The 14785-nt window shown below is 40.0% G+C and overlaps 1 protein-coding gene and 1 long non-coding RNA gene across 5 annotated transcripts in view; one reads left to right on the top strand and one right to left on the bottom strand.

Annotated features, from left to right (window-relative positions):
* The window catches only part of LOC124788155, a 164018-nt gene extending 153211 nt beyond the window's left edge, over nucleotides 1-10807 (bottom strand). The window contains exon 1 of the long non-coding RNA XR_007016063.1: nucleotides 10591-10807. This is a non-coding gene — a long non-coding RNA (uncharacterized LOC124788155). The remainder of the gene's footprint in view (nucleotides 1-10590) is intronic.
* LOC124788153 (leucine-rich repeat flightless-interacting protein 2) overlaps nucleotides 1-14785 on the top strand; it is a 231697-nt gene that overhangs the window by 143867 nt on the left and 73045 nt on the right. For 2 of the 4 annotated variants that reach the window (XM_047255302.1, XM_047255303.1), the window contains exons 2-3: nucleotides 8942-9845; nucleotides 12020-12146. In XM_047255302.1, coding sequence (XP_047111258.1) covers nucleotides 9003-9845; nucleotides 12020-12146 — 970 coding nt within the window. In that variant the 5' untranslated portion in view covers nucleotides 8942-9002. The remainder of the gene's footprint in view (nucleotides 1-8941; nucleotides 9846-12019; nucleotides 12147-14785) is intronic. The other 2 variants (XM_047255304.1, XM_047255305.1) reach the window with 1 other exon arrangement.

Genomic DNA, 14785 nt, shown 5'->3' on the forward strand with positions numbered 1-14785 from the left:
ACCGCTACGGTCGCAGGTTCGAATCCTGCCTCGGGCATGGTTGTGTGTTATGTCCTTAGGTTAGTTAGGTTTAAGTCGTTCTAAGTTCTAGGGAACTGATGACCTTAGAAGTTAAGTCCCATAGTGCTCAGAACCATTTGAACTTGACCCCGAAAATTTCGCGAGTTTCGTTACTCGAACCTGTTTTGACCTACACTTCCACCATTTCAATTGCTTCTTCTATCGAGAATGTCATTTTTCAGACTGCAAAGAGAAACGTCAAACTTTGCTGATGAAGTAAACTGAAGTGCTGACAGAAGAATGCTGACACTCGATTATTGCATAAAACCTCCCATTGTCGTAGTTCGTTTTTTCAGAAGTCGAAATATTGCATTCGCATTCAAATGGAAGGCGGCTTTCTTTGAACTGTGCCGCCCTGTATCTTGGGCAATGAGATCGCCTGTGCGAACCAGCTTAGACGTGAGTGGCACTTCGAGTACCTGTTTTGAGAAGGCGGTACATTTTTCTACAAATGTGTGGTGGCAGCCATAGGAACTGACGAGGCCGCTGGAAGTCTCCGCTCTGGCTCCGTCCGTGTTTCCCGAGAACGCAGAACGCGTCGCCGGCGGGGCGCGGCAGCCTCGCGGCGGGCTGCGTGTCGTCACGCCGTGAGGACGCGGCATTGCGTCACCGGCCGCGCCGTTGTAAATACCTGCCCCGCTGCGCGCCCGTGGCGCCGGCAGATTCCTGGCGGCAGCCCTGCCCTATTCTCCTCGTGCCAGGGCACAGGGCACGGACCGAGAGAGCGAGAGGTGCTCCTAATGTTGTAATTATCACATCGAAAAAATAGATAAGTACTTGTCCTCGCCACAGTACCATAGCATGCCACTAGACGAGCCAAAACAAAATAGCGCCGCCCATTGATCAAGTGAAGGTGGCCACCACCATTTTGTTGTTGTTCATCCATCGGCGCGCTATGGTACTGGTAGGACTGCTGAAATGTACCTCAAAGGAAAAATATTACGTAACTACTTTTTCGAGGTCGTGATTAAAACTATGAATATCCCTCGTACAACCTGTGCCGTACTTGGGGTGTGTGACGCCAGTACTTTATTTTAGGGCCCCCTTCCTAAACTTCAGTATTGCTACGCTGTTATGGACTACGAACAATGAAGCTGCGTCATCGTTAACTTCAATTTTCAAAGCGCATGTGCAAGTTAAGTCATCATCATCATCATCATCATCATTTAAGACTGATTATGCCTTTCAGCGTTCAATCTGGAGCATAGCCCCCCTTATACAGTTCCTCCATGATCCCCTATTCAGTGCTAACATTGGGAGCCCCGACTCCTCCTACCCTCTACTGCTGAATCCATGAGTCTCTTGGGTAACCTTGCTTCTCCCATGCGTGTAACATGACCCCACCATCTAAGTCTGTTCGCCCTGACTGCTACATCTATAGAGTTCATTCCCAGTTTTTCTTTGATTTCCTCATTGTGGACACCCTCCTGCCATTGTTCCCATCTACTAGTACCTGCAATCATCCTAGCTACTTTCATATCCGTTACCTCAACCTTGTTGATAAGGTAACCTGAATCCACCCAGCTTTCGCTCCCATACAACAAAGTTGGTCGGAAGATTGAACGGTGCACAGATAACTTAGTCTTGGTACTGACTTCCTTCTTGCAGAAGAGAGTAGACCGTAGCTGAGCGCTCACTGCATTAGCTTTGCTACACCTCGCTTCCAGTTCTTTCACTATGTTGCCATCCTGTGAGAATATGCATCCTAAGTACTTGAAACCGTCCACCTGTTCTAACTTCGTTCCTCCTATTTGGCACTCAATCCGTTTATATTTCTTTCTCACTGACATTACTTTCGTTTTGGAGATGCTAATCTTCATACCATAGTCCTTACATTTCTGATCTAGCTCTGAAATATTACTTTGCAAACTTTCAATCGAATCTGCCATCACAACTAAGTCATCCGCATATGCAAGACTGCTTATTTTGTGTTCACATATCTTAATCTCACCCATCCAGTCTATTGTTTTCAACATATGATCCATAAATAATATGAACAAGAGGGGAGACAGGTTGCAGCCTTGTCTTACCCCTGAAACTACTCTGAACCATGAACTCAATTTACCGTCAACTCTTGCAAAAGTTTGCCTCCTATTCCATAATCTCGTAGAACAGACAATAACTTCCTCCTAGGAACCCGGTCATATGCCTTTTCTAGATCTATAAAGCATAGATACAATTCCCTGTTCCACTCATAACACTTCTCCATTATTTGCCGTAAGCTAAAGATCTGGTCCTGACAACCTCTAAGAGGCCTAAACCCACACTGATTTTCATCCAATTGGTCCTCAACTAATACTCGCACTTTCCTTTCAACAATACCTGAGAAGATTTTACCCACAACACTGATTAAAGAGATACCTCTGTAGTTGTTACAATCTTTTCTGTTTCCATGTTTAAAGATTGGTGTGATTACTGCTTTTGTCCAGTCTGATGGAACCTGTACCGACTCCCAGGCCATTTCAATTATCCTGTGTAGCCATTTAAGACCTGACATTCCACTGTATTTGATGAGTTCCGACTTAATTTCATCCACCCCAGCCGCTTTATTGCACTGCAATCTATTGACCATTTTTTCCACTTCCTCAAATGTGATCCTATTTCCATCATCATTCCTATCCCATTCTACCTCGAAATCTGAAACATTACTGATCGCATTTTCACCTACATTGAGCAAAGTTAAGTATTCAAAAATAATAAAATAAATATTACAGTTCGAATAGCTCCTTTTACTGAAAAAAATCATCACAGAAACATCAAAGCTGGACATAGTATATGGTAAAAATAAAAAGAAAATCAGTACAGTTTAATAACTTCTTCACTTAAATGCGAGGATTGAGAAAAATTAGCCTTTTTGTTTTGATTAATACAATTTTTAACAAATAATCCAATGTATGACCAGTGTTTTCCCAATAAAATGTCTGATTACTGGTAATAGGAAAATCATCTGTCTTAGAGCGTGTAGATTCTTGACATCTTTCCAGAACTCCGAAAGTTACAATTTCTGCATTCTGTTTACCGTTTAGAACGCTAATTTCGCCTACACTTCCACAGCTACACTGTTAATTGTTACTGTTTTGAGCCCAGTTTCACCTGAATATTCAGATAAACATGGTTCATTTTTACTTTTACCGCTAAAATATGAGTCAAGTTGCGGTATTTTCTGTAAAAGTTTAATATACCTCTGTCTTTTTTTTCAGCTTTCTTTTGATATTAGACACTACCTAATCTAGATCGTCTGACGAAACCACCACCGCGAAATGAAGGGGGAAAAAACTATGATGTACAGTGTTGGAAGCTAGACTAATCATACTTTGATTTTATCAAATACAGTAGAACCAACTTCACTGTGACCCGTTAGTACTCGAATTACATTCCTTAATTTTAAGCTGAGAAGCACGTGGAACAGTGTTGTGTTGCTTATGACGCTAAATAACCATAAATGGTTGAAGAACTGAACAACACGCAAACGCGACATCTAATAGGCTACGCGATTACTTGGAGAGCTATCTTGTACCGTAACCTATGAGATTAATGCGCTCGTACACGGAAGACGTTATTCAGGTGGACTAGTAGTAAAATAAGAGTTTAATCGCAGGTAGAAATATTTGCCGATACATTATCGAATGGCTAAACGGTGATGCAATGTACGTTAAAATTACACATAAAAATAATTTTTCGATGACAACAATTTGTCGCCCCCAAAATTGTGCTGCTCCGAGCAGTTGCACATGTTACACATACCCTGCGTGCAACCGATGATGAATAACGAATAAACGCACACAAAACTATACATCTATATAGCAGACAGTCTTGTTGAATTTAAAGATATGTTTTATCCTCGCGTATTATGATCTTTCTGGAGACCGATGAACTCTGTTGTGATCCATATGGAGGCCGCCATCAACGCTCTTGTAAAAGTAAGCTTGCTGTGTTTCTGTGAGACCAGAAGCGAAACACTAAACAGAATATTGTATGCACGCAGATGGACAAGAAACTAATAGTGATGAAATCGCTGTCATCTGCCGGAAAGGTAGACGCCAGTATTCGCTACGTTGCAAAATAAGTTCTACTCTTTGATTACCGTGCAAAGGTAAAACTGTGATTGAAAAATATTACGGAAGTCTTATGCATCATCAGCTAGACGGTGCCCTTTCCCATAAAAATAAGTATTGTAGAAAAAAATTGTAATATCCACGCTATTTATCGTATTTGGCGATCTCTGGCAACGTATTCCTTTAGATAAAGACTGTTGTCGCGGGGAGAAATTTTTGAGGTCAGTGAAGGCTTATAGCAACTGTGGATTTTGTAAACCTTTCGGACTTGCACTGCAAAGCTGAAATTGAAAAACACAGGGAGGTTGTAATTAATCTTTCGTTACTTGAGCCAGAGTAGACGGAAAACTGTTTGCCGTATGAGTACCAAACTTCATAGGAATGATGATCAGATTGGGCGCTGCAAAATTTGCCTTAGGCACCGGTAGTGATACGGCGACGAAGGGCTGATTAACACAAGCATCGCTGTGCACTGCAGTTGTAGAGTGGCAACATGGGTCTAGACAACGTGAGCAGGGCAGCATTCGGAAAGCTGTTTTTTATTTTTACTTTATGTATCAAAACAACAGCAATAGTACTGCTGCTCTTCACTAGTATCGATGTAGTAAAGGAATACGGAGACGTCGCCTATCCACAACGGGATGGAAGAACACGATTTCGGAAGTTCGAATTAACTGGCGATTTGGGAATTTCTCCTGGGAGAGGCCGATGGCCACTTGCGCCACAAATTGTTAAAGAAGCTACTGCAGCCATGGCTCAGAAAGCCTGGACGCAACGTGCGATCTTCGAACAGTGCATGAACTGTGTCACGACAGCTGAACAGCCAATGATACACCGTTTGAAAAGTGCTGCGAACAATTGCGAAATGGCGTCTCTAGTGCGGTTTCAGTCTTTCTTTGATGCAGATAGTCGTCACATTGATAACGGTTGTAAACATAGCACGCAGTTAACAAACGTTACCCTGTCAAGTTGAAATTAAGATGTGTTTCTTTCAGTGGTTTACTTGTTATTTGTCTTTCACATACCCTTACAAATGTTTCCACAAAGTTTCATTGTTCTACAGGGGCAGCATCGAGTAGCGAAAGTCGAGTTACAACCACCCTATAAGCCAGTTTTTGAACTAAAGCACGGATCTTTCACCATTCCCTATTATACACCAGACGGACAGACGCCCGATTGACACTACAAATTGCACCATTGTTAAAAAAAAATGTTCGTGCGTCGCAGGTTGGCTGTTTCGCCACGTCTTTCTTTAGTTTCTCTTTCGTTGGCTAACTTTCCGTTCTCCCAGCACCAACCCGCCTTGATCCGCTGTTATGAGAGACTGGCGTTTCCTGGGCAGTGAAAGGCTTCTGTGAGCTGGCATGAGCAGGAGCTTCCGATCTCGTGGCGAGGCCCAATTAAAGCGATCCATTTGTGACATGTCCATGGCAGTTATTAGTTACAGTAAATAATATTGCACATGTGCTACAATGAATTTTATTACGTGCTACTAGTTTCGGAGAATCAGTTTTCGATTTTCAGGGATTTGAATGTGAACGGTTACAACCACACTGAAGTGTTCTCAACTCCAGCACGGACGGGCCTGCTCCACGCCAGGGATTCCTAATTTCCTACTACCGCCAACAAATGTGTATCTGATGATCTCTAGAGTAGATTGAAACCGGTCATCCATAAATAAAAAGTAACAACTTATACACGACTGTGCTTACTAAATAATTTAATCAAAGGCTAGCATAAATAAAAAGGGACATGGACTGTTTTAAGATAAGCTTTGATGGTCAATCGTTGCATTTCCATCTACATTTTGTCTACAATTATTTGTTGTGTAACTGAAATTTCTTTCATAAAGATTTCCTTGTCCCATGTTGTGCATACTGTTTCTTTCCCAGAAATAGAAAGCATTTTAACATGTATTTTGCATAATAAATAACATGCTGGGTACCATATCGCAATAGCATAATTTAAAAAAATGACGCGTAGGGTTTTGTCAGCCAGCATGAAAGTTGCAATAAAATATCTTGGTGTTCCGTCATCCGACTGGAATTTTTTCGTTGTTACGTCCTAAGCTGCAATATCTAGGTACTGGGTACTTTCTTGTAGCCCCTAGGGACTGTCAAATCTCTGATGCAATCTCTCACACACACCCTCATTCCTTAAGACAGTTTGAGATGTAACACAGGCCGATAGCACACAGTTTGATGATCAGAAACGGTACGTTACCAAACTGTGTTAGGTTTGGCGTGATTGCCGCGCGTGATTAGCCGAGCGGTCTGGGCGCTGCAGTCATGGACTGTGCAGCTGGTCTCGGCGGAGGTTCGAGTCCTCCCTCGAGCATGGGTGTGTGTGTTTGTCCTTAGAATAATTTAGGGACTGATGACCTTAGCAGTTAAGTTCCATAAGGTTTCACACACATTTGAACATTTTGGCGTGATTCCACTAAATTGCATAAGTCAGATGCCTAGTTAGTTCCTCTTAAAAGACATGATCGATTTCCTCCCCTAATCCGACCTTGTGCTCCGTCTCCAATGGCCTCGCCGTCGACGGGACATTACACTCAATTACCGTGTACATCGCCACCTCTACAAAGTGACATGCCGCAGTGGTTAAGACGCTGTCTGCTATCCGGGAGGAGCTGAGTTCGACTTTTTATTCAACCACCCAGGCTTACTTCGCAGTGGTTTTTCACTATAACATAAACTTAAAGGCATAATGGTTCCGTAAAGCTATCCACGTCCGAATTCCTGTACCATCAAAGTCCAAACTTGGTAGTGCTTAGTTTGTGACCATTTCGACGACTGTACGTTTTAAAGTTCAAGTTTCCCAGTTTTTGTCACCATTTACCCTCCCAGATGTTTCTATTATACCGACGATTGAAATCCTTGCTTATGCCAGAACTGGAACCAGATACTCCCGTATCGAACGCTGCACCACTAAGGTACATTTTTTTAATACTTGTAGGTTGCGAAGGCGAGTGGTCTCTTATTGGGAGCCTTACGTCCTTCGGACTGGAGTGTAACGTATTCCTAGATAGACTGAATGGCAAATATGTATCGGAATCTGATGAAACCTGTGCAGTAAAAGATTAACACAAGCTCTGAGGACGGGTCGTGATGTTAATAACAAGCGCTAAATTACAAATTTATGTTTGAATAGATGATTAGTAACTTTTTTATTTAAATTTATTGAACTTGTCTCTCTCTTCCCGCTGGTTTGCACCCTTGACCGGTATTTCGGTAAATGTTGAGGTGATGGGAACAGAAGGAATATCAGATAATTTTTTTATTGTTTGGTGACTTAATCACTTGTTTATTTTTTTAAGAATGTACTGTCACTTATCGCAAATATTTTTTGGGATATATATTTATTAGTTTTCTTTGAACTTGTTAGGCTATAGTTAATACAGTCCCATAACATGAATCATTCTTTCAGATGCTGCAAATCGCGTTGAATTTATCTTAATCACTTTTTATCCAGTCATATATCTCCCATTCCCGCGCCACTGAGCGTTTAGGCATTCTGATCCAGACGCTAAGTCTACTCTTCTTAAACGCCTATGTATAAACAGGACGGGAAAGTGAACAGCCACTCATTGACACTCAAGAAAAGGAAATATCGGAAAGGCGATAACAGAATGCAGTCAACAGTAATGATTCAACAATGGCACAACGAGCGAATGTTTCCGCTCAGAATCGAACGAGTCGTCTGCGTCGACTTTTCATTCGGTTGCTGCCACAGACCGGTTTTTACTCAAAAGACTAGTAGTAGTCCAACCGATATGTAAAGCTGCAATCGACTGAATCGATATTTTTTTCATTCGGTTGCTCCCATAAGCTGGTTTCACGTAAAAGGACGAATGAATAATTCAACCGATACGTAAAACTACAACCGAATGACTAGTAGTAGTAGTAGTAGTAGTAGTAGTAGTAGTATCATCACCAACGAAAGTGTGAGCAAACGCATCATACGACGTATTGTTGAATAATGCCAAGGTTTGCATAAATGTCCTAAAACTGTAGCAGAAATACGTATACTGGGCCGGAAAATGGTAGTTATACGTAAAGTGGTACCATTGTCGAGAAAATGCAAAGGGCTGTTAATTAGGCATGTGCGAAAGCTACGTAGACACCGGAAAAAACTTCGACTGAACTAAATTAAAGGGCGATACGTGTATTATGAACCTACAACGTGAAGATGCTCTCTAAAGAACTTATGTCCACGTCCTGAAAACGTGTTGCATAAAATCTCTTGGATGGAAGCTAAGGATAAATATTTTCGCGTGTCATCTTCCCTTGCGCAGGAGAAACGTAATCATGTTGAGGTTTCACATTGCAGAACGATTTCATGTAGGAGCAATTGTAGGCGATTTATAAAACTACGCAAGTAGACGTACACCTCGGCTGATACTGTATACGCGAATTGTGTGGAGTTAGTGCCTTTCGCGCCTCTTTCACGATCGTGTCGTTGAGTCTGCAGTCCAAGAACTCCATTTTCTTATTTACGCGACACCAAATTGGGTCCATATCTCGGTGTGCGGTTACACCTCCATCCGCCAACAGCGACGCGAGAAAAATGTCACGTCAGCAGTCTTTCTGTTCTATTATATCTGTTTTTCCATAAGGCGAGATTCTTTCTAAGATATGCTTGTAAATAGAAGGGTAATATCGTTTGTACTGGAACTCTCATCGAGAGTAATAGGATTAATACGTTGATTTAGGAAATGGAGCGTACCTCGCCAGCACCATTCCACCGTGATTGCCCAGATTTGTTTTTATTTCCACCACTTATTTTGTCGTAGCTTTCTCATTAATAACTGAATTTTTCAGCGTTGCACAAAATGTGAAAAAGATACGTGATACCTGGGTAGCACCAACAGCTGAGAAGAAAATGTCAGGTGAAGGCGCAGGCAGTCGAGAAACCTCATTTAGTGATAGTCCTTATGAATGTAAAATGGAAGACATGCAAAAATGTGAGGGTGCGGCGGACAGTACGAAAAATACTGACGGTTCTGTTACGACTGATAGTGCTATTAAAGCTAACGGCCAGATAGATTTATCACCAAATGAAGATAAAGATGATGATAGTGATATGGGTGACATAGATAAAAGTCCGGTTCATGTATGGAATGAGCCTGTATCGCCTGTAGACAGTGAAGCCGACCAGTTTCAAGATGCATTTGATTCATTTCATAGTATAGATAATATTGATAATGTGACAGTTTCAGAAGTTAAATCTGTGAACACTAAATGTGATATACAACAGTACAGCCAACATAACAACAACTCTAAAAATGTTGCCGACTCGGAATTCAGTGCTGAAGATAGTACTTCAAATGGCAGTGAGAGCAGTACAATGAGTGAAAGTACTCAAGAATGTGATGAGAATAGGTGCATACAAGATCAGCAAGGTATGTTAGTGGAAGAGGGAGTAGAAACATCAAATGAACGTAGTCTGAAAGGAAACTCTGAAGAACAGTCAGAAAATGTTAAAGATGTAATTGATGAGGTTATTAGTGAATGCTGTGGTAGTGGTGATGAGAAAAAACACCAACTCAGTATGGATTGCACACCTGTTAAGGATTTACCTCAAGTAACACAGTTACAAGTTGTTGGCGAAAAGGATTCTATAAGGACAGAGGAAAACCAGTCTACTACAAAGGGAAGCACTGTAACAGAGGAGAGTGGTGAGGAAGATGGGGTCATGGACTTCCTTGGCAAGAGTAACAATCAAGTAGGTACAAACACTGTTCTTATATATACTGACCAGTACTTCATTAGGTAAAGACATATCATAATGTTATCCAAATTGGTTGTTCAGATTCTCTTATAACATGGGCATATTCCTATTTTAATTGTTTATATGTTGCTACATTATGGTCCATGAAATGTGTGTGTTGTATGGTACTTACAAGGTAAAGACCTGAATAATGATTTTAAAGTTACTGACATTCCTTTGTCCTGAACATTTATGTATCCTTTCCATTTTGGTGACTATCCCCGTGGCTTTCAAACAAGGCAGGATTTTAATTAGCTTTCAAACAAGACAGGATGTTAATTTATAGTAATTATATCCATGCAGCCCGCTTGAAAAAGGCATTTAATATTGTAATGCAACTAATGATGTGATGTGCAAATGAGTTAACTGCTCTGTGAGCTTTTGAAGTTCTCAGGACTCTTTTATCACTGATATTACATTTAATGTGGATGCTTTATTGGGAGGGGGAAGAAATAAGCTATTAACATGTGTCACATATGCTCACACAAATCAATAAAGGATATATCTTAGATTACCATAAAATACTTCATAGGCAGATGAGCAGTAGCCACCCAAGTTATGACCTTGACAATTCTTCTAGTTAAGGAATTGTAAATAATGGCAGTTAAATATTGTGCAGAGGTAAAGTTTTTAGTAATGTTAGTCACAGACATAATTTACATGCAGTGATTATGATAAGCACTGTGATTCACTGCCAAACCTTCATGTAGTAGTGCAGCTGTCCTGTATGTGTGAAAACATTATTCTTTGTAGTTGCTTGTGCACTGAAGTTCCTCACTATACTATATAATGTGTAGAATGCACTGAGAGCAGAGGACAACATTCACTACAAATAGCGTGGAGGGGGCCTATCACCTAACTTTAAAGTTCAGTCTGGTTTTGCTGCCAAGTTGGTCAGAATGTATGCAGCAGGGCTGCCTCTCTTATTTTCTCTGCCCCTCCGGCTCCTCCTCATCCCCACTCCCCTCCTCTCTGTCTATCTGTTCTCTTGGCTGGGCTCTAGCTAGCTTGGGACCTTGAGTAAGCTAAAATTTACTAACTGCTACACACTATCTTTCAGCAGGATTTAAAGTAAGCATTGAACATAGAAAATTCCATGTGCTCTTTTATTTTAGTGTCATGATTTGGGCTTTGGAATTAAGTGATGAAGAATTTAAAGCATTTTTATTTATTTCCTTGCACTTTGTTTGTTTGTCTCTGTGGCTTTGGGACCCCAAACAAAACTGTTGTTACTGATCACGTACTGCTGCTATAATTAGAGCAATTTCAATATAACTTTCGCCTTCATGTGGATGCAAGTTCATAAAACTACTTCTGTTTCCGCACCACCTGTAAGCTTAGTAACTGTTGTCAAGTAATTTTTTATCCAGGTCATTATTTTCAGCGTATGCTCTGTTACATTGTAATGAAAGCTGTGTTGTGCATCATATAAGAATTTCTAAAATGTTTCAGTGTATAATGCTATTAGAGGATTGTGGTGTAGTCACTCACTCTATACTCATAGGAAGTTTAGTAGCAGAACTGCTGTATAATGAAGTATAAAAGTACACAAGAGACTGCTCATCAGTTGTGATTGTATAATCATCACATCCAGATTTGTTCTATTAGAAGTTGTCAGACTGATATTCACTTTTGTAATGTTTAATTATTAACTGACTTGAGTATATTTTACATCTATCACATCTGTTGGTGGTTAATAATTTTTCATGAATGAAGAAGTACTTTTTAATGCCTTGCTTGATAACTGGATATTTTACACAGTCACCAAAGACAGATTATAATAGCTTGTTTCTGAAATCAAATGTTAATTAATTGTAGTATTAACACAATTTAAGGTACGTAAGTGTATAGTGACTTGTCTCCAGAATTATGGTGAGAAGTATTGCCGAAAATTTTTGCCAAGGAGACACTGGAATTCAACAAGTAATTAATATAAAAGCAACATCCAAAAATATCAAAAAGTACATTTTTTGGCAAAGTGTTTCAGTAAAGTCTCATTGTAAAAATAATTGAGTTTGATTTGGATTCTGTCTTTCATTGCAGGTTTAACAGAATATGGACTGAACTAACACTGACAGGAGAACTTAAATGCATGCTCACTATTGATCATGTCCTTTTGTTTGTTACAGGCAGAGGCACGCCTTGCAGCACGGAGGCAAGCAAGAGCAGAGGCCCGTGAGATCCGCATGCGGGAGCTTGAACGACAGCAGAAGGAACTTGAAGAAAATGCTGACAAAGTCTACGATATGTACACGGGTAAGTGGGTAACTCTTATAAAGTGTGCTTTGCTTTCCTGCTTTTGAAATACCTAAAGAATCCATACTGATTGTTCTCCTTGATTAGTATAAGTCAGAAATTGTTAATTCAGTTGTCATAAATTAATTTACATGTTTTTATTGCTTAAGTCGTCATTAAGTCAGTGTTGAAACTGAACAACTAAACAGTTACTTGTGGAAATGGACACACACTTTTAGACACACTATTTCTTTGGATTACATCCATAATGCTGTAAGGACATTCAGCAAATACATACCAGTTTTGTGATTTTTGAAGACGTTTCTTCAAAATAATTTTAATTTTGCTAAATTGTTATATACTATGAAATGTTTATGCTGGCTGTGTTTCTAAAGTAATGTTGCACTGATAGCCGTGAGATTGAAATATATGTCTGATTTATCTGTTATAAACTTTGTGGTAGGTAGGGATATTTCAAAACAATACAGAATGTGAAAATTCTAAATTCCTATAGATGTAGAATTTCCAGTGTAGAATTCAAAGGATAAGAATGTGGCAATGAGATACCAACTTGGTAATGTTAGCAGTGTAATCTTTTTTGTGGTTGCTAGGAGTAACCTCTGGCCTACTGGAACTCAGATATAAATAACACACATCTGGAATCACTATAATTAGTCAGAAATTAACTGTGATTGCAGAAGTTATACCAAAAGTCTTCATTGTCCCACTGGTCTTCATTGTCCCATTGTTGCAGCTAGATGAACAGTCAATTGTCACCTGAGATTCATCACAGTCAACTGTATGACTGCTGCATAGCCTTCATTAATTGTTTGACAATACTAACTTATAACACAGCTTTGAGAATAGTATGTTGAACTAAGTTCACCATAGTTCAGCTTTATGATCCTGTCGCATTTACAGTTACACACACACACACACACACACACACACACACACACACACGGGCTGCAACAGTGTTAACTGTTTATGTGTAGTGTCAGGGTTGACAGGATGGAGGAACTGGGAGCCAACAAATCCCCCCCCCCCTTCTGGTCACACACATCTTCCCCCTTGCCAGCTGCTCCAATCTCCAATTTTCTCTTTCCCCACTGCCCTCCTCTTCAACAACCACTCGTAAGGAGACAGTATTCTCTCAGTTGTGGGAGTGCATGTTTAGAGTCTGTTGTAATACTAGGAAAAAGAACACCGCCCCAAGAACTAGTTTGACTTTCTAAGCTTTAAAGTGTGCCTGGGGCTATCTGTCACTCATCATTCATCTGCAGGTGAGCAGCCTTTCATTTGGTATTTGATGTTCGAAACACTTACAGCTCCATTTAAGTGCAAGTGTTTCGAACATCAGTGTATGAAGCAGCAAGGAGGGAAAGTGTACAGGTACACCACGAAAAGGCCTCTGAACATTTTAGTGGCTTGTAGACCTCAAATTTAAAAGCTTCGCAAATTTGTATTTCCTCCGTTTGGAAGTTTGTTTAAATGTCAAAAAAAGATATGTCTGTATGATTCTCTGTGTGAATGTTTTTTTTTTTTTTTAATGTGAAATTTAAAACTTTAGCTTTCGTTCTGCTGTCTTCAGTTGCCACACCAGACAGGTTGATGAGTGTCAGTAGAAGCTTTCGAACCACTTAGCAATTTTACATAGGACTTGAATCTCTATGATTCTCATCCAGATGTTTCGCTGAGATATGATGTTGGTAGTTGATGTATGCATCACACATTGATCTTTTTATAGACGAATGAGTTTCATCTAACTTTAGCTTGTTACCATTTGTGCGCTCTTCTTTGAACTAAGACTGCAACAATATTTATATTTTCATCATTTTCAGAATTTTATTACCAAATTACGATGGGTCCTTATGGTCCTTAATCCACGTATTCTGCATATTCTTCTTGAGACCATGATTTATAATCATTTTAAACTTTGCCCATAATTTATCCACATCCATCATATTTTAACTAAATGCCTGTGTGAATGCTAACAGCTAATTATCTGCTCTCTTGAGCAGAACAATTTTCATAGTGTCCATCGTGGATTTAATGACTGCAGTAATCATTGTGGCTAGGATATTGTGATAACTAAACCCTGTCTCTCTACTGACACTGTTCACAAGGTCAGGCCTATTTGTAGCTTCGAGATCTAAAATGTTTCCATTGTGGGTCGGTTGCATGCATAATACAGTGATGGATTCGTCTTTAGAGGTATTATTCTTTTAGTGGACATTCCATTCTACAATAGAAGGGTAGGAATTGAACTCTTAATATAAGATCAAATTGTTAGTCTGAAACAATTGTCTTTGTGGTTTACTCATCTAGGGCATCTCCACGATTGGGAACTGGTATTGTTGTTGTTAAAAATTTCTACTGCATGTCCAATTTATAGATGATGATTTTAGTGAGAGGAGGATGATACAGGTTATAATATTGCTGAAAGCCATGCCTTCATGTTTCCTGCCACTCTGTTCTCTGCATGTTAAATGCCCTCTGTGCTTGAAGCTCATATATATTCTTGCATTTTTTGAAACTGATTTCTTAAATGCCATCGATCTTTTGTGAGGAGTTCCATGTACTAATTATGCTGAGTGCTTTGGTGAATTGGTATCCAGACAAAGTTCACCAAATCTCCACAGTGCTGTGCTATACCACCC

Source organism: Schistocerca piceifrons, chromosome 3 (assembly GCF_021461385.2).
Source record: "Schistocerca piceifrons isolate TAMUIC-IGC-003096 chromosome 3, iqSchPice1.1, whole genome shotgun sequence".
In the NCBI taxonomy this organism is placed as follows: Eukaryota; Metazoa; Arthropoda; class Insecta; order Orthoptera; family Acrididae; genus Schistocerca; species Schistocerca piceifrons.